This window comes from Pseudorasbora parva, chromosome 20 (genome assembly GCF_024679245.1).
Source record: "Pseudorasbora parva isolate DD20220531a chromosome 20, ASM2467924v1, whole genome shotgun sequence".
In the NCBI taxonomy this organism is placed as follows: Eukaryota; Metazoa; Chordata; class Actinopteri; order Cypriniformes; family Gobionidae; genus Pseudorasbora; species Pseudorasbora parva.
Genome location: NC_090191.1, coordinates 4458946 through 4478209, shown reverse-complemented (window position 1 = coordinate 4478209; position 19264 = coordinate 4458946). Strand labels below are relative to the sequence as shown.

The following is a 19264-nucleotide window of genomic DNA, read 5'->3' as shown; positions in this document are numbered from 1 at the left end:
CGGCCCAAGTATGGGCAGCTGGGCACATGCTGACGTCGACCGCTCTGAGCAATTCTCGATATATATTCATGACATGAAGCTCATTCAGTCCAATCCCTGCGCTGTAGTATGCATACAAGATAATTTAGTTAATATGCATGAGACAGTCACTTCTGTCAGGCTCGTCTTCCATCATTATTGTAGAGATATGGTGGGGAAGTTTTGGAAGCAGCGTGCGGAAAAGTCACGGAGGAAAGCTAGGCGCTGTGCTGATACGAAGTAACGTAAAGGGCGCCGAGCGAGCTGTAACCGGCGCCGTCTGTGCAAGCCTTTGCTACAAAGGCTCGGTAAAGTAAAATTCACCTGAGGAATCGCACGCCGAACCTGCAAGCGTTGACTATCTATGTCAGGAGTGCAAAATAACCAATCTGTAATCTGTAGGCTAATGAACAAAAGCCACGTCCTCTCCGTTTTATTTGTCGTCACAGCCATGCACTAAACCGCATGTGTTCGGGCTCTTAGTGAAACAGTGTGATGTATATTTGGACAAATATAGATTTAGCTGCCGAGTGATAGACAGCGCGGATCGTCACGGCAACCCAGTGCGCGTCGCTCTGCTTCAGATGCGCGGTCAGCCTCAAACCCCTTCGCTTTTACCCCGATCTAGAATTACACATCTCTTATCACATCGCATGTTGGGTGGTTCACGTTCTCTTATCACGTCGGCGCGTTGTTCATCTTGCCAAACAGCGTGCATATTTGGACAAATATAGTTTTATCACGTTTGCAAAATATTTCGACATGCAGAATAACATTTATTTTCATTTCTCACTGAATTATGCTGGTTTGAACTTTGAAGAGCTGAATGATTTGCGATCTCTGCTGCACGCCACTCATAGCTCTCTCATTCGCTGTACTCATCCATCCCTCATTTAATCTCTCTGTGGTAAACAATGCCAACGTGAACCAAGAACATGTCTCAGAACCGCTCAGCACCTACTGACAGACACTCCCCTATTTATGCAAACATTCCCTCTTTCCACACAATACCATCCCACCTTTTCACAGTCGACCACTCCCCTTTTAACAAGCCTTTTCAAATCGAAGGTGTGAAAAAACACCGCTGCAGCAGGGGGGTTTCATGACCCTTTAACATATTATAACACAATCACCAGTTGATCCATAACACCCTAAAGAATTTGGTTTATAAATGACATATACAATGCTAAAATAAACTGGGGAAAAACGGAGAGTCACAGTCACAGATTTATCTAGGTCACTGATTTCAGCACAACACCGGACCTTGTCAAAAGATATCAGTTTATCTGAGTGTGCAACCCAGTAAACCGGTCAACAGAAAGTCTTGTCTGGACTCTATTAACAGCCTTCTATAAGTTGAAGATAAAGTGATTATAATAAAAGAGCAGAGTTTATTGAATAATCTTTGCTACAATTACAAGTGTTAATTTACCGAGGGGAAAAAAAACAATGGAAAACCGCACAATCATAAGATTAAACAATAGAAAATAAATTATTAGTAATATAAAATATCAAAACATAAAATGACAAAATGGATAAATAATAAATAAAAAAAACTATTCAAATGATAATACAAATATTTTTTTTTTTTTAAAGTATTACTTTATTTATTTATTTTTACTCTCAATTTGTTCTATTTTATTAACTTACCATTGTGTTAGTAAATGTATTCCATCAAATACGTTCATCTCTGAATGTTGTAATTTTTTCTACGTAAATTTCTATACACTACCATTATTTTAGACGCAACAGTGTGTAAACGGGACTTTTATTTTGGTCTCCGTGTGTGACATCATCAAGCTGCGCCGCTGCTCGTGTATCTGTTGTGATTTGGCTGGAGAAAGGTTTGTTTTAAGGAGTTAAAGGGTTTGAAGCGACAGAAACCGTTTAAAGTGAAGCAGATTTAATGATGTATTATTAAAATGTAGCACTGCATTGCTTTATCTAACATTTATCAGCGTTGTGTGAGTAAAGTAACATAATAAACTCAGTAACAGAAGGAGCGTCTCATTTCGACCTATATCGTGAATCAGTTCAAACATGAATTGAGTCTCTGGCGAGTGGCGAGAGAACCGGAGCTTTAGACTCAGTTATCAACTTGTTTGAATCTATAATAAATGCAGTAACATTATTTTAATTAAATCTCTTCTTCTCCATCTAAATTAGTTTTAGTTAATATGTTTTCCTCATTTGAATGGGAATACATCTGGGGATTTCTTGTGTAATAAATTGTGTAACAAATAAAACCAAAGAAGTGTCATTTAACATCGTTGACAGAATATATCCTGAGGAACACACATTAGATATGAGATGTCTCGATTTATAAGAGTTCAAATGAACTGAATCCTAGTTTTAAATGTTTTATTTCATGTAAATGAATATGACATTTCTAAAAGAAAAATATATATTATCAATTTGTTTTTATTATGAAAATGTTATATTCATTAAACTAAAGTGAGTTTTCAAAAACCCAATTTTGCTAATTTTCAAAAAACTCTTAAATTAATTTAACGTTTGTGATGGCCTTTAATTTTAAGTTGAATTTTTTTGTTTCTTTTTCTTTTAATTTTATGTTTCAATTTATACTTACAAATTGTGAAAACGTGTCAAGAAACTGTCATTTTGAAAGTTTAATAAAATGAAAAAAAGCTTATCTTACTAACGCACTGACCTACTGAACTAGGAGAGATTTTGGATTTATTTTTCTTTCTGTTATTATTCTCATCTTAAACAGGACAAACACTTCTGGTGAAGTGACTGAGATCCACGTGACACACTGTTATAAAGATGGAGTTTATTAAAGAGGAGAGTGAAGACATAAAGATGGAGTTTATTAAAGAGGAGAGTGAAGACATAAAGATGGAGTTTATTAAAGAGGAGAGTGAAGACCTGAAGATTGAAAATGTATTCAGTTTGAAACATGAAGAAACTGATGAACAAAGAAAGGAAGAGGAGAGTGAAGACATGAAGATTGAGGAAACATTCAGAGTGAAAGATGAAGAAACTGAAGAACTAACAGGTTGGTTTCATTCTCAAAGCTGAATTATGACCTAATTAGGGCCTGAGCACCGATGGTGTGTGGACCCTACTGTAATTGCTCAACTTATTATTATTATTATTCTCCCAAATTAATAATTTTTTCGTGGGCCTAAACACGCTCGGAAACTCATGAAACTTTGCACACGTCAGAAGTGGTGAAAATGTATATCTGATATGGGATTCAGAATTAGGCGTGGCAAAATGGCTTGATAGCGCCGCCTACAAAATTTCAATTAAGCGCTGTTCGAGCTATGTTTCACATATGAGTATGAAATTCAGTAGACATGTAAAAAGCCCAATACCAATAAAAAAAAAAGACCCTGGGTGCAAAGTATGAAAACCCAACAGGAAGGGCGATATTTAGAATTTTCTCAGCAAAATTTTTGCAGTTTTTTCCATTTCCAGATGTTTAACTGTAGTGAACTCCTAGAGATTTAATCAGATCATCATCATATTTGCACTGTCTAATTTTAAGGCCTTTGCCTCGTTAAATTGTGAAGATCTAGGCTGAATCTGAAATCGCCCCCTATGCCCTTGAATAGGTCACTATTTGAGGGGACAGCCATTTGAAGGGGTGTCCGAGACCACAGTGGACAATATTGAGTGCACTCATTCAATCCCACATTGCACCGCAATAACGAGTGTACAGCTGATGTACACACAGCGGCTGTCCGAATTCACTCACTCGTTTTCATTCACTCCTTCAAGTGGACTAATGTAGGGAATAGTTATTGAGGGTTTAGGGGGGGATTTCGGATTCAGCCCTATTGTTTTCCCTGAAGGGCCTGTCCGTGGCAGCCTGACAAAGTCTGATGTTTAGCCATGAAACAGGAAGTAAGTCAGGCATATAATGTCCAATCAGCCCCAAACCTCACCTGAACACATCTACGTGCCAATATTAGTTAGTAAATGAAAGATTCTTGATTTTATACACCTGTGGCCATGGAAGTGATTGGAACACCTGCATTCAATGATTTGCAATACAGTACATATTTCGCATCTCACACATCACTGATGTGCGTTAAAACAAAAAAAAAATGTTTTTACAACAGAATGTTTTCTACGCTACAATGTATAGGCTATTAACGCTTTTGAAAAGATTGCCACTTCTTTGGGTTGGCCAAAAGATGTATGGTCATTGTTGTTGCAATGCAAATTGGCTGGGAAAGCATTAGAGGTACGGTTTGGTACCAAGTGTGATGTGGTACAGTATTGCAAGACTTGTCATGTTTGATGGTATGCTGGGAAACCAAACCAGGTGATTCCACCAGCACCTTTAATCCCAGTTCCTGTCATGTGCAAACCCTTTGAGCATATCAGTGGATTGTGTTGGTCCTTTATTTGTGTTGGAATAGGTCTGTTTATTTATTTTTCAACAATGAACTAACCATTCCTTGACAACAGCATAGACTCGAGTAAAGGAGAAAGAAAGTACATGGATAACAAGTAAAGAGTGGAAAGAAAACACACAGCATTATTTGAAAATCAAATCAAATTCAACAGCAAATAAGTAAAAGTTCCATACCGATCAATTTGTTTTTAATGCATGTGGCTTCATCGAATTAATGGTTATAGTTTTTTTGTGAACTTAGGCCCTGTCCACACAGAGACGCGTTTAGCTGTATACGTATACATTTTGTACCGTATCAGCGTTTCGTCCACACGGATCCGGCAATTTAGAAGCATGCATCCGATATTTTTCGAAACCGGGTCCCAAAGTGGGTAAATCTGAAACGATCATCTTCCGTTTTCGTGTGTACAGCGAATCCGTATATTTTCTGAAACGGTGATGTCATCACACTACATCGAGCACGATGAAGAGTTAAGGGATACAACTACGGGCACTGGGTATGCGCACATCAATATCGCGTCATTTAATTAACGTATCTGCATTGTTTTAAGGGGATGTTTTGGGTCGGGAAAGGTGTAGGCATTAATAAAACACATCTGTTAAGTAGCAAATGTATTTATTATTTTATTGTGAGATTTTGCCTCACCTCCGACCACTGCTATACCCCTGCTAGCCACAACTCTTCTTCTCCGTTTTTAGTGTATTTCTGTGGCAGAATTACAGCGCCACACACTGGCCTGGCATGCAAACTACATCGTTTTTAGTCCGTTTTTGTAATCTTGTGTGGACGCAGATATTTCTTGAAACGAGGGGAAAAAAAGATCGGATTGGGAAAGCGCTGGCTTCATGTGGACAGGGCCTTAGAGTACATGCAATATATCTCTTGTTTTTACGACACCAATCCTGGAGTATCCCTTCCAGCAAGAAAAACGGGAGTAGAAGGCACGTCAGAATTTTCATGATCTCAGCCTTTTTTACCCCTTGCCATTAACAAATTTTGATATTGCCAATGGTGTTGTAAAAAAGTTTTTGTTTTAAAGTCAAACTCTTTCCAGTTGTGATTGTTGATTCCCTTACGACATTTTACATAGTTTAGTTCAGACTCCCGCTTTGTCTTTATGGAGTGTATTATCTGTTGGGTCAAGTAATATTCTGCTATATTTGTGCGACATTTGTGTTTTATGTAAAAGATATTGCTTCTTTACATCAATGAAATACTGTTCCGCATTAGTTGGGGCTTCCGTAATAATTTCCTTGTGTTTATGAAAAAAAAACATTTATTAAAGATCAGAGAATGAATGCAATGTACTCCAGATACCCGTAAGCAATTCCACTCTGTAAAATCACATCCCGAGCAGTTGTAAAACTTCTTTACCTACCGAGAATTGTCCAGACTGATCAGAGGGCTAATTATCTAAAATGCTCAAGTTTTTAATTCGCTCAATAATACGCAGTGTATATCTAGTGCTTGTCATCCAGCGAGTCAGGGGTCATTGGAAAGGTTCCATCATACCTTTTGTCCTTTATTGACCTTTAATGCTTAGGAATTAGTGCATCGAGGCATGATCTGAGTGGGACGAAGGTGTCCCTTTGCTTTTATTCTCAATCTGTAAAATGGTGCAGGAGTCTCTCAAGTTCAGCCGATCAGAGCTGGTCTTTGGACATATTGTGAGAGGACCACTGAATAGTGATGTCCGGTTCGCGAACGAATCGTTCTTTTTAACCGGATCTTTATAGTGAACCGGTCGAACCAGTTCACCAAATCGAACTGAATCGTTCTAAACGGTTCGCGTCTCAAATCAGGGCTGATCCCACAAGTTACTGTAGTTATTAACTTTCTGCCATCAGTGACAGTCTCTCAAACTAGAAATAAAACTAATATCTTGAAGTAGATGCTGTAACTCCAATCGTTAGCTGAAGTGAGACATGTTTTGCTGAGAGATCTGATGAACTCACGAGCAGCTGTTACTGCGCATGCGCCTGTAACCGAACGTAGCGGTTCTCGGATCCTCGGATCAGCAGTACAGGATCAAAAACCGTTTCTGTCGGACACGTTCGATACTGAGAACCGATGAGCCGATGAGCTGCGCATGCGTGTTGTTTGTTCAGAGGAACGAAATGCAGGTTAAGTGTATTTAAAACTAATCACGTTTGGAAACATTATAACAAAGCTGTCACTGTATTATTTTAAAGTTTTGGAAACAATAGATTGTAAAACGGTCAAATTAAACATTTATTTGTTTTATCAATAATGCAGGATATTTTCAGGAACAGCTTTTATCTTATTTAATTTCTAAGTCGATAAAGATTTTAAAATAGATGTAATCAAAACAGTAGGTTTGATATTCAGCTTGCAGCAGTTCGCAGCTCAGCACCCTGTGCTCAGCACACACACACACACACACACACACACACACACACACTGATACAGCGGTTCTCGAGTCAGATCGACCGGTTGCAACGGATCACCGGTACAGAATCGAGAACCGTTTCTATCGGACACGTTCGATCTTTCGGACATGTTCGATTCTGAGAACCGGTGAGCTGAGATACTGAGCATGCGTGATAGCGTCGTAACCGAACTGTTTCTCTCGGACTGGGACAGCTGATGCTGATAATACATGAGCCCGGGTGAACACTGAGGATTTGTGTAAGTAGGCCTATTATGTCAATGTATGTTTATTTAATCCGTGTAAAACATCAGTGTTTGCACGACAGTCAGAGTCTCTCAAACTAGAAATAAAACTAATATCTTGAAGTAGATGTTGTAACAATCGATTCAGTTCGATTTGGTGAACTGTATTTAGTGCTGTTTTGATTACAAATACTTTATATGTATGTGTTTGAATGTATTTTCATCCGCCGGGATGATAGAAATGACGTCATTACGTAAAGACGTAAAAGAACCGGTGATCCGTTTTTTTTAACCGGATCATTGAAACGAACTGTCCGAAAGAACCGGTTCGCGGAAAAGAACCGAACTTCCCATCACTACCACTGAAACAGAGAATGAGAAAACGTGTGTGCTAGCTCGTAAACATTGGCTGAAGCTCAGGGGGAAGATGAAAATGTGGGCCCTCCACACTGTCCACCTTTTCCCTCCTGGTGTGATGCCCATGGGAATAAGATCTAGTTGTATGTTGGTTTGGATACTTGCATGTCTAAATGTTTTGTTGTCTTTTGCTATGTACCGTTAAACTGGTGTTAATGCGCATTTGTCTCTTTTTGCCCTAGACCTGACGGTGCTGAAAAAGGAGAGTGAAGAACTGAATGAAATGGAAGAGAAAGATCAATTTAAGAATAATTATTTAACAGGGGAAAAACCTTTTAATTGCTTACAGGCTGAAAAGTCTTTGTCACAAAAAAAGTCTAAACATAAGGGAACTAAAAGTAATTTAATCTGCCAACAGTGTGGAAACGGATTCACTCTAAAAAGCAGCCTTAACAGGCACATGAGAATTCAGACTGGAGTGCCGTACTCATGTCCCCAGTGTGGAAAGAGTTTCTGTAATAAAGGACACCTTCACGCCCACATGAGAATTTACACAGGAGAGTGCTCTTTCACCTGCCAACAGTGTGGAAAGAGTTTTCATCTACATAAAAATTTTCAAGACCACATGAGACTTCACACTGGAGAGAAACCCTACACCTGCCGTCAGTGTGGAGAGAGTTTCAGTCAAAAACAACACTTTGAAAACCACATGAGAATTCACACTGGAGAGAAGGCGTTCACCTGCCAACAGTGTGGAAAGAGTTTCAGTCGAAAACAACACTTTGAAAACCACATGAGAGTTCACACTGGAGAGAAGCCGTTCACCTGCCAACAATGTGGATCAAGTTTCAACTGTAAAGCAAGACTTGACATTCACAAGAGAGTTCACACTGGAGAGAAGCCGTTCACCTGCCAACAATGTGGAACAAGTTTCAGCCGTAAAGCAAGACTTGACGGTCACAAGAGAGTTCACACTGGAGAGAAGCCGTTCGCCTGCCAACAATGTGAAAAAAGTTTCAGCCAAAAAGAGAGCCTTAACAGTCACATGAGAATTCACTCTGGAGAGAAGCCGTTCAACTGCCAACAATGTGGAAAATGTTTCAACCGAAAAGAGAGCCTTAACAGTCACATGAGAGTTCACACGGGAGAGAAGCCGTTCATCTGTGGTCACTGTGGGAAAAGTTTTAGAAATAAAATAGTACTGGACTACCACATGAGAATTCACACTGGAGAGAAGCCGTTCACCTGCCAACAATGTGGAAAAAGTTTCAACCGAAAAGAGAGCCTTACGAGGCACATGAGAATTCACACCAAGCGGAAACCTCCCACGATCTCTCTTGAAGCCAATACAGAAGTAATGTAAACTGCAATTCCTCAACTGGCCACTAGAGGCAGGCTCCAGAAGGGAGCAGAATCTCATTGAGCCCCATGATAAAATGCCCAACTTTACAGCAAAAAAACATGTTTACAGCCTGGTACAAATTGTGGTTTTTGCCTATACGGCTAATTTTGACCTTCATGATAACTGTGAGGGGGGTGAATTTTTTTTATAACTCATTCGTTTACGTTATATAAAGCCGTAAAGTTCTGCATAATTAAGGGCGTGGTTACAGGTGGATAGCCATTTATCTGCCGTTTATAGTCATTGCATCACCTTAGCTCCGCACACATCTCGCCTTTTTGCCCATTTTCTGTTATCCGGGAGTGACACACGATGACTCGCTCACAAGATGGCGACACCCAGCTCGCCCCTACTTTAAGCTTCAGAACGGCTTATCGGAATCCTATGGGTGACCTCACGGATAATACATCCATATTTTTTTACAGTCTATGCTTCACACAGGAGAGAAGCCGTATAAAATTGTTCTGGACTACCACATGAGTATTCATGAATGAGAGAACTGGTTTTACAAGTTTTCAGTGTGGAATGAATTTCACAGACAGGAAACACCTCATGTTTGAGAGACTGAATAATGTAATAATAATTTGCACTTTGAGATTCTTCTGAAAGAAAAGTGCGTTATAAATAAAATCTATTATTATTATTAATGTGATGTTTATTGTAAGAGTACTAAATCACCTTAGAGCAGTGGTTTTCAAACCCTGGGTCGCCAGGATGATTTAAGGAAAATGGAGTTCCATTGAAAATAACTCAAGTAAATAAGCTTCTGTGACGAGTGACTCTTATTATTCTGACACAAGACTGAGAACATACATACATACACTTCTTATTGTAACATCATACACAAAATTATCTGTTTTGCGCAAACTTATACACCATTTAACACAGATTTTTTTGTTTCACTGATTGTGTATTCCCATACGGAAATGTAATATATGTCTATATATGAAATATCAATATATGCGATATATGTGATATATAAAGTAAAAACATATATGAAACATATTAGAAATTGGAACAATTCCATATATTGACATATAAATATATCCCATATATTATATATGTTAATGTATGTATAATGCATATATTGACATATATGAAATATCCTAATATGCTCATATAGAGTAAAAACATAAATGCACATATATGCACAGCATCAGAAATTCCATATATTGACATATATCTTTAGTCCACATATTATATATGTTTAAATTATATATGTGACAAATCATTATCACTGTCAAATGTCGTAGAGTCTTAAAATCTATACTATGTATAAAACAAATGACATTTAAAATATAAAATATTTATAATGTTACTTATTGTCAGGCGAGGAAAGAGATGAAGGACTCAAGGGTGCAGAGGTTAATGGGCTTTTTATTAGACTTCAAAAATAAACAATCGAAACAATCAAACCCCTTCATGCTTGTAACTGGCTCGCCTTAGTTTTTATACAATAAAAAAATCCTCAAAAAAACGGGAATTCACTTTTGCCAATAGTTTGTGTTCAAACTAACTGTAAGATTCTCAATGAGGGAGTAAAAATAAATTGTATCTATTTAACCACTGAATGAGATAACATGGATGGAAATCCAAGACAGCATTGTGAATATCAAAGCTCAACACTATAAGTAAACAAATAAACAGTAAATCAATTCCAAACCCAAAATACCAGTGATACACAAACAAAAAACAGTACCAAACAATTCAAAATGGCGTAAATGGAAAATGATATACAGTCTGCAATGCAAGTCTCTTATATGAGTGTTGTAGAAGGCCCAGTCCCAGCAGGCAATGAAGATATACAATCCTAAATCCTAGATAAGGCACTGGCACAATCCAACACAGGTAAGAAGTAGGTATCAGTGCACTCAAGCCCCATAACCGAGTCCTCTGCGAGCTTCTCTGCAAACTTCCAAACACTATGAATTAACATTTTTATGGTACATAAAAATGTGCATTTGAACAAGATTGTAAAGCATTAGAATGTACAATTCACTTAACTCTCAAATACAATGTGATTCCAGGCATTTTCACACATGCTCCATTGCCATGCCTCTCCTCTATGCTACTCGTAACCTTAAAACCACTTCCTCCATTTGTTGCCCTCTAGAGGACAGGATGAAAAATGTCACCCATGTACCAGAGTAACCGTTACATGCTAGAACAAAACATGAAAGTACACGCCTTGGCTAATGATGAGCACAAGCCGCATGCTAAACAAATAACCCTAAACACATGGACAAAAGAGTGAATACTGCCCAAGCAAAACTAGATGCTCACACGAGACCAAGCGAATGCTCAAACTGTACACTTACAACGGAGAGAAAAACACACATGGAGCTTTTAATGTCCGAAGCCTGAACCAAAACCAAATTATGAAATGCCAAGATTCAAACACCACTATATTAATCCATATGAAATCCTATACAAGCATACTGAATGTTTGCATATATTATGTTTAAATAAACTTACATGTATAAATTTGACATATATTGTTTACATATATGGCATTAACATACAGTACCATATAAAAAAATCATCATATAAATAATTTTAATATATGTATATATAAGAATTATTCTATGGGTATTTCATACATGATATAAACCTATATCTTCATATATCGTGAGAATGTATATATGCACTAATAATGTATTGCCTTATATGAAACATATATGACATCTCTACTCGGATATAGGGACATATATGTACATATATTACATTTCTGTATGGGTTGTTAAGTGTTGTTCCTGTCCTCACCAAGCCATTTCTTCTTCAGTTTGACATATGAGTTATACATTTCACTGTTGATTTATGTATTGAACTAAGAAGTAAAACAAGGCCAGTAATCATGTTAGATGTTTATTGTTTTCATATAACCACATACATATAAATAGTTATACTTACGAACTGGAACATTTTCCTACCACAAACACAGCAAAACACAGTAAATGCTACCATTTTGAGTATCCCATTCCCGCCAAGAAGGCACCGTTAATGTTTCTCATGTGTGAGGGGGAGTTTGGTGATCCGTTTGATTCTTGTTTTAGTATTCTTAAACATTAAAAGTTAATTAAGTTTGTTTTGTTCCCAAAGGTTTATATATTTCTGAATTATTATTATTATAACGGTGCTTTCCTTAAATGTGTTAATTGGTTTAGCCTAAGTAGGAGGGGCTTGTCTTTTTTAAGAGGAACTTTCAGAGTTGCTCATAGAGTGAGTTGGAGATAGTTATTGCTCCATTTTGGGCCAATACGTTGGCATAGCCAAAACGTTTGTTTGTATAAATAATTTTTGAACTGTTTATTCTACTTTGTTTTTTATTCCCACTGTAAAATATAATTTGCACTCCATTTGGAAAACCTTTATTTGTGCATTTTTTGAAATAAACGCTGGATCTTTGACCTCATTCTTACGCCACTTCATTTTTACGCCTCCATCTGCCGGTACATTCAAAGCAGTGGTGTTGCTACTGTACAAAATATTGTTGGGCCACTTTTTGTTTGATTTAAATATTTAACATATCACCAAAAAGAAAGTAAAAACTGCGACTGTGCTGTTGAGTTTGGTTCATTATCGTGAGACGTGGCACTCCTCAAACAAGTTCACAGAAAGGAAACCAGACCACAGAAAGCATGTCTTGCTTTCTTTATTTTACAATAGCACAATGTAAATAAACACTTCACAATTTTAAAGGTGCACTATGCAACTAGAGGGCGCCTATTCAAAACAAAGGTGTAGTTTGATGACGCCAAGTTTGAGCGCAGCATCTTGGGACATGTGGTCTTCACCTCACAGCCGGTGGAAAATAGGACACGGGTAGAAATCATATTCATGGATGCGGTTATTAATGTTACTGTAGTATAAAGCAGAGAAGGACTGAGTGTTGAGGAGCTGAGCACGGCCGCTGGAGCGATTGTGACACAAACACACGGCTCACTAGTACCAGGACTTTTATTATGACGGGACAGGACACAGTCGCCGGGCGCGTGCACTATTTCCACTTCCGGTCAGAAGTATAAGGTAATGCAGCTCTGTTTATCATATTAGATACATTTAAGTGTGTTTAAAATGATGTTATGACATTACTCTGTGCGTTCGCTTGGCGCTGCTGTGACATGTTCACACTGCTAAGAGAAAAACGCTTCTGCAGAATAAAACCGAGGGTAACGCAGATATGACGCAATTGACAGGCGACTCCCATAAACGCTATGCTGACACATTACTCCTTAGTTAAAATAGCAATTTTCTCACAATTTACAAATAGTTGGAAATATTTGGGATATTGTAAGTACTCAACTGAACAAAATATATAACACCGGCCTAGTGGTGTTTGGATATTTTACTGGAAAAATACTACATAGTGCACCTTTAAACGATGTCCTACTCTTATTATCTGTATGACTAAAATTATGGAGTATTTTATGTTTCCTCTATTTTTATTTTTATTTAAGCCTTTCAACACATAGGCCATCGACTAAGCTCTTCCATCCTCTCCGGTCTTGGGCCCTCCGCTCCAGGTGTTGCCATGTCAGCCCTTCTCCCTTCGTTTCCTGTTCTGTGGTTCTTCTCCAGGTGGTTCTCGGTCTGCCTCTTTTCTTCCTGCCCTGTGGGTTCCATGTCATCGCCTGTTTAGCGATTGAATTCTTTCTCCTTAGTGTGTGCCCAATCCACTTTCATTTCCTCCTCCGGATTTGTCCCAAAAAGTTGGGACACTGTACAAATTGTGAATAAAAAAGGAATGCAATAATTTACAAATCTCATAAACTTATATTTTATTCGCAATAGAATATAGATAACATATCAAATGTTGAAAGTGAGACATTTTGAAATGTCATGCCAAATATTGGCACATTTTGGATTTCATGAGAGCTACACATTCCAAAAAAGTTGGGACAGGGAGCAATAAGAGGCCGGAAAAGATAAATGTACATATACGGAAAATCTGGAGGACCAATTTGCAACATATTAGGCCATTTGCCAACATGATTGGGTATAAAAAGAGCCTCTCAGAGTGGCAGTGTCTCTCAGAAGTCAAGATGGGCAGAGGATCACAAATTTCCTCAATGCTGTGGCGAAAAATTGTGGAGAAATATCAGAAAGGAGCCGAGAAAAATTGCAAAGAGTTTGAAGTTTATCGTCATCTACAGTGCAAAATATCTTCCAAAGATTCAGAGAATCTGGAACAATCTCTGTACGGAAGGGTCAAGGCCAGAAAACAATACTGGATGCCCGTGATCTTCGGGCCCTTAGACGGCACTGCATCACATACAGGAATGCTACTGTAATGGAAATCACAACATGGCAGACTGATCTCATGAAATGGCGTATGTATAACACGCCAATTCGTATGCCATTTTGGCATGTTATCAAGACGCATAAACACTTTTTATCAACGCAGTTTCATTCTATCCCCCTACACTGACCCATGATGTCACAGGCCTCGTTATGTCACAGGTCCCATGATGTCACAGGCCTCATGACGTCACAGGCCCCATGACGTCACAAGGCTAATGATGTCACAGGCCCCATGATGTCACAGACCTCATGACGTCACAGGCCCCATGACGTCACAGGGCTCATGATGTCACAGGCCTTATGATGTCACATGCCCCATGATGTCACAGGCCCCATGGTGTCACAGGGCCGATGATGACAGGCCCCATGATGTCACAGGGCTCATGATGTTGAAGGATATTTTCATTTATTTCAAGGATATGTTCATTATTTTCATGTAGTCGCATATTAGGATATGAAGTATTAGTCATGTGGCATATTATGATTCACAGTATAAAGTATTAAGTATACAGTATTAATTGTGTTTTTCATCATGAAGTATTAATGATTGAGTGATGTTCATTAGGAATTGAGTTGTTCTTCAATTTGCTTATGATGATTTAACTTGCAAATGTACAGAAGATTAGGGAATGTGCTGAGATTTATGCAGGACGCTATAAAGGGTGTGAAACGAAACTAAGGATAAGGATAGGTGGTACGACGTGGTACAAGGTCAAGCAAGGGTTAGACAGAGGGGGTAGGGGATCTCTAAGATGGAAAATACCAGAGCTGTACTTTCTTTGTGTGTGTGTGTGTGTGTGTGTGTGTGTGTGTGTGTGTGTGTGTGTGTGTGTGTGTGTGTGTGTGTGTGTGTGTGTGTGTGTGTGTGTGTGTGTGTGTGATGACGCAGGACACCCCAATTGGAGGAGACAGTACAGAAGGAGAAGGGGATGAAGAACAAGAATATAAAATATGCATGATAAAGTTGTGAAATTCATTCAAGAGCAGCCATAGTGAAGTCATCAGGATTTTCCTGATGCGGGTCTTTGCTGGTCTGGATCCTGAGCTCAGAAACCTTTTTTACTCGCTGTTACTTTAATAAATGTATACTTTTGATTGATAACTCGACTCCTGGCCGATCATTGAACTTGGGGAGGACTTTGGGAGAAAAAAGTCCAACACTGGCCATGTGCTTGTGTTTGTCATGTTTGGTGTGAGCACATGACTTGTCATGTATTTCTTTGTGCCATGTGCTCTCGTGTCCATTGTCTAACCCTGCCAATGTTGTTTCCTAGTTATTGGTCGTCACTTGTTACCCTCTTTTTGTTTGCTTCCCTATTTATTCTCCTTGTATTTGCAGTCCTGTGGTGGATCGTCGTGTTTTTCCGATTGCTTGTGCTTCATGTTTTCTTGCTTCTTGTGTCAAATTGAGTCAAGTTCTACTCAAGCCTTGTTCCCCCCCATAGGAATATTAGGCTTTGAGGACTCAAATCAAATATGTTAGATTGTCAGTCAATCCCATGATCGCCTTCAGAAAATGTGCGCTAGCTCGTAAACATTGGCTAAAGCTCAGGGGGAAGATGAAAATGTGGGCCCTCTGCACTGTCCCCTTTTCCATTTCTTTTAGGATCTATTTTTATGTTGGTTTTGATACTTTACATGTTTACATGTAAATGTTTTTGTTTTTTTGTCTGTTGCTTTGTGCCATTAAACTGGTGTTAATTTGTATTTGTCTCTTTCACCTTAGGTTTGATGGTGCTGAAAGAGGGGAGTGAAGTACTGAATGAAATGGAAGAGAAAGATCAATTTAAGAACAATTATTTTCTAATGGTAGAAAAATCTTTTAGTAGCTCACAGCCTGAAAAGACACCAAAAAGTGGTAAAAAGAAGGGAACTAGAAGTCATTGTATCTGCCAACAATGTGGAAACAGTTTCACTCTAAAAAGCAGCCTTAACAGGCACATGACAGTTCACACTAGAGAAAAGCCTTACACATGCCTACAGTGTGGAATAAGATTCACTCAAAAAGGAAGTTTAAACAGACACATTAAAATTCACACTATAGAGAAGCCTTACACATCCCCTCAGTGTGGGAAGAGTTTCACTAAAACATTAAACCTTAACAGACACATGAGACTTCACACTGGAGAAAACCTCTACACATGTCCTCAGTGTGGACAGAATTTTACTCTAAAACAACATTTTGAAGACCACATGATGATTCACACTGGAGAGAAGCCGTTCACCTACCAACAATGTGGAAAAAGTTTCAACCGAAAAGGAACCCTTAACAGACACATGATAGTTCACACTGTATAGAAGGCGTTCACATGTGGTGACTGGGAAAAGTTTTAGGTATAAAAAAATGCTGGAGTGCCACATGAGTATTACTGTATGAGAGAACTGGTTTTATATGTCATCAGTGTGGAATGAATCTCACAGACAGGAAACACCTCATGTTTAAAAGACTGTATAATGTGCTGATTATTGTTATGGTACTAAATCACCCTAGAGGCCTGAATTCATAATTAAGAAGCGAGTCAGAATTAGACTCAATTTTATCCACAAAGGGAATTTTTTATCAGACTGAAAAAATATTTATCATGTCTTTAGGGGTAACCCCGAATAGTGGAAGATTCGATGCATTGATATGCGGAGCCTGATTCGACCACCGATCTCACGGTCGAATCTTCACGGGTGTTATGAAACGAGGATCAAACCATTTTGGCAATATGGGGGTGCTCAATATTTTAAAGACGTGTCGCGGTGCTGAGCTGAGCTGAGCATAGGTGTGCGACCCCTTTAAGGGCGCTGAGCTTCGCGCCACACCTTTAAAATTAGAACACGTTCAGTGAGCGTACACACACCGGCGGCATTCAGCGCCTGTCCGCGGCCACTCAGGAAGTTGTTTAAAATCCTGCTGCACCACAGAGTGCTTTCATGCAGCTCATCTGTCAGTCAATTCAAAATTGAGCTCGCGTGTATATAATGTGCGCGTCAGGTGGTGGTGAGTGAGATCCTGAGGTGAGCGGGGCTGAGCTTCGCGTACGTCTTCACCCCCTTTAGGCACAATCGGTACGTGCATGTAAACGCATTCAAAGTGTTCTTTTCCTCTCTAGGCAGGTATTTTTTTTAGGTTTATTTATCAAAATGTTATTTTATATATTTGTGTGATGTTCTGTATTTCGATCGTGGCTTTGTGAGAAAACAGTTTATGAATGTTTATCCACCACATTACCTTTAAACCTAAATAAGAAAGCCATTGTCAGTTCGTCTGTCAGTTGGCAGGAAGTTTTGGTCGCTTTATTAAAAGTTGTTGCTGTGTGCAGTGTGTAAAAGAAAATAAAAATAGTTTTACCCTTCTGCTGACTAGTGTCGTGCCCCTCCCAACCCATTCACACACACAGACAATTCGACTATCAGTCGACCATAGAGAGATTCGACAATTCTGATTCGATTGTCTAAATCCTTAGTCGAGGACAGCCCTACATGTCTTTATATACACTCCCCTAAAGGATTATTAGGAACACCATACCATGTTCCTAATAATGTTCCACCATACCATGTTCCTAATAAACCATGTTCCTAATAATACCTGTGTTTGACTCCCTTTCGCTTTCAGAACAACGTTCAGGTAGGCTGTGGCATTTAAACTATGCCCAATTGGCACTAAAGGGCATAAAGTGTGCCAAGAAAACATCCCCCACAACATTACACCACCACCACCAGCCTGCACAGTGGTAACAAGGCATGATGGATCCATGCTCGCCCAATTCTGACTCTACCATCTGAATGTCTCAACAGAAATCGAGACTCATTAGGCCAGGCAACATTTTTCCAGTCTTCACCTGTCAAATTTTGGTGAGTTTGTGCAAATTGTAGCCTCTTTTTCCTATTTGTAGTGGAGATGAGTGGTACCCGGTGGGGTCTTCTGCTGTTGTAGCCAATCCGCCTCAAGGTTGTGCATGTTGTGGCTTCACAAATGCTTTGCTGCACACCTCGGTTTTAACGAGTGGTTATTTCAGTCAAAGATGCTCTTCTATCAGCTTGAATCAGTCAGCCCATTCTCTTGAATCAGTCGGCAATTTAGACATTGGATTGAGTCTAATATATTATTAGTTGGTCAGTTGTTGATTTCTGATGGTCAGCTTTTGAGTATTACTGAACAGTCTTAAGTGTTACATTTCTGTTAAAGAATATTGTATTGTCAAAAATTCTATTTTGACAAAATTTTATAAATTATACAAGATAGTTGATGGACCTAAATGATGTGATTAGACAAAAAAAAACACTTAAACTAACACAACAAAATAAAATTCAAACTTTACAGACCCTTAAAACAGCACTAGGTAACTTTTCAACCTTCATAATATATTTTCAAGACTCAAGATGATACATTGACTTACAATAGGTTGAATGACACGTCTGCCATAGCCTGACGGGGTCTGTATCGTTTTTAATTGTACTTTTAAACTTCGGGTTTCGGGTAGTAACCCGAGAACAAAAAGAACTACAAAATTCGACTGCTTCACGGCATATACGTCACTTCTACCAACACCCACACTTCTTTAATTCGGACGTGCGAGCCCAACTTTGTTTGTCGGATAATATAGTCATGATTATTTGGCGTTTGAAAAAAATAAAACCCATGAAATTATATTCATATGACATGCTAAAACATGCCACTGACTGTAACGTTACCTGGGATGAAGATATTTCACACGTGACGCCAGAAGAACACCTGCATGTGAACTCCTCCTGCAGTGTTTAGGTTAACTGTCAGTGCTGCTTTTATGAAATTACTTGGCCCGCCCCCACACCACTGTATATATTTTAACAACCCGCCCCACGACCATTAAATAGACATACAGGGTCCGCGGGTTATGAGACGACCCGCGCATCACTAGTTCAGGGCTATCAGGGTTGTCATGTCAACAAATGCACGTGCGATGGCATCCCCTGTTGTAGGATGACAGAGCTTACGACAGTAGTTGAGGACATTATTTTTTCCCAACCGTAGGGGGAACCCCGAGAGCAAAAGTTACCCAGTGCTGCTTTGAAGTTCAACATATAAACCTACACTATCAATGAAGTGCTGTCAAGTGGTGTTTTTATCAGGGTTTTTTTTTATTTTTTTATTTAGTTTGATAAACATGACAATATAACAATGCAACTACATGAA

The 19264-nt window shown here is 38.9% G+C and overlaps 2 protein-coding genes across 3 annotated transcripts; both read left to right on the top strand.

The window, feature by feature from the left end:
• Nucleotides 1-1787: 1787 nt before the first annotated feature.
• On the top strand, nucleotides 1788-9711 carry LOC137049279 (gastrula zinc finger protein XlCGF57.1-like). Of its 2 annotated transcripts, XM_067427778.1 has the most exons (4): nucleotides 1790-1862; nucleotides 2753-2837; nucleotides 2910-3037; nucleotides 7643-9711. In XM_067427778.1, the coding sequence occupies exons 2-4, from the start codon at nucleotides 2806-2808 to the stop codon at nucleotides 8761-8763; spliced, it is 1281 nt and encodes a 426-aa protein (XP_067283879.1). In that variant the 5' UTR covers nucleotides 1790-1862; nucleotides 2753-2805; the 3' UTR covers nucleotides 8764-9711. The 2 variants fall into 2 exon arrangements, with proteins under 2 accessions (XP_067283878.1, XP_067283879.1); XM_067427777.1 differs by having other exon boundaries at nucleotides 1788-1862; nucleotides 2753-3037.
• Nucleotides 9712-15833: 6122 nt separating this feature from the next.
• On the top strand, nucleotides 15834-18948 carry LOC137049394 (gastrula zinc finger protein XlCGF49.1-like). Its single transcript, XM_067427948.1, has one exon. The coding sequence runs from the start codon at nucleotides 15835-15837 to the stop codon at nucleotides 16399-16401; it is 567 nt and encodes a 188-aa protein (XP_067284049.1). The 5' UTR covers nucleotide 15834; the 3' UTR covers nucleotides 16402-18948.
• Nucleotides 18949-19264: the final 316 nt, after the last annotated feature.

Coding starts and splice junctions, on each gene's coding strand:
- LOC137049279 (XM_067427777.1), top strand. CDS start 2,806: ATGGAGTTTATTAAAGAGGAGAGTGAAGACATAAAGATGGAGTTTATT. Junction 3,038..7,642: donor AGAAACTGAAGAACTAACAG/GTTGGTTTCATT, acceptor TTTTTGCCCTAG/ACCTGACGGTGCTGAAAAAG.
- LOC137049394 (XM_067427948.1), top strand. CDS start 15,835: ATGGTGCTGAAAGAGGGGAGTGAAGTACTGAATGAAATGGAAGAGAAA.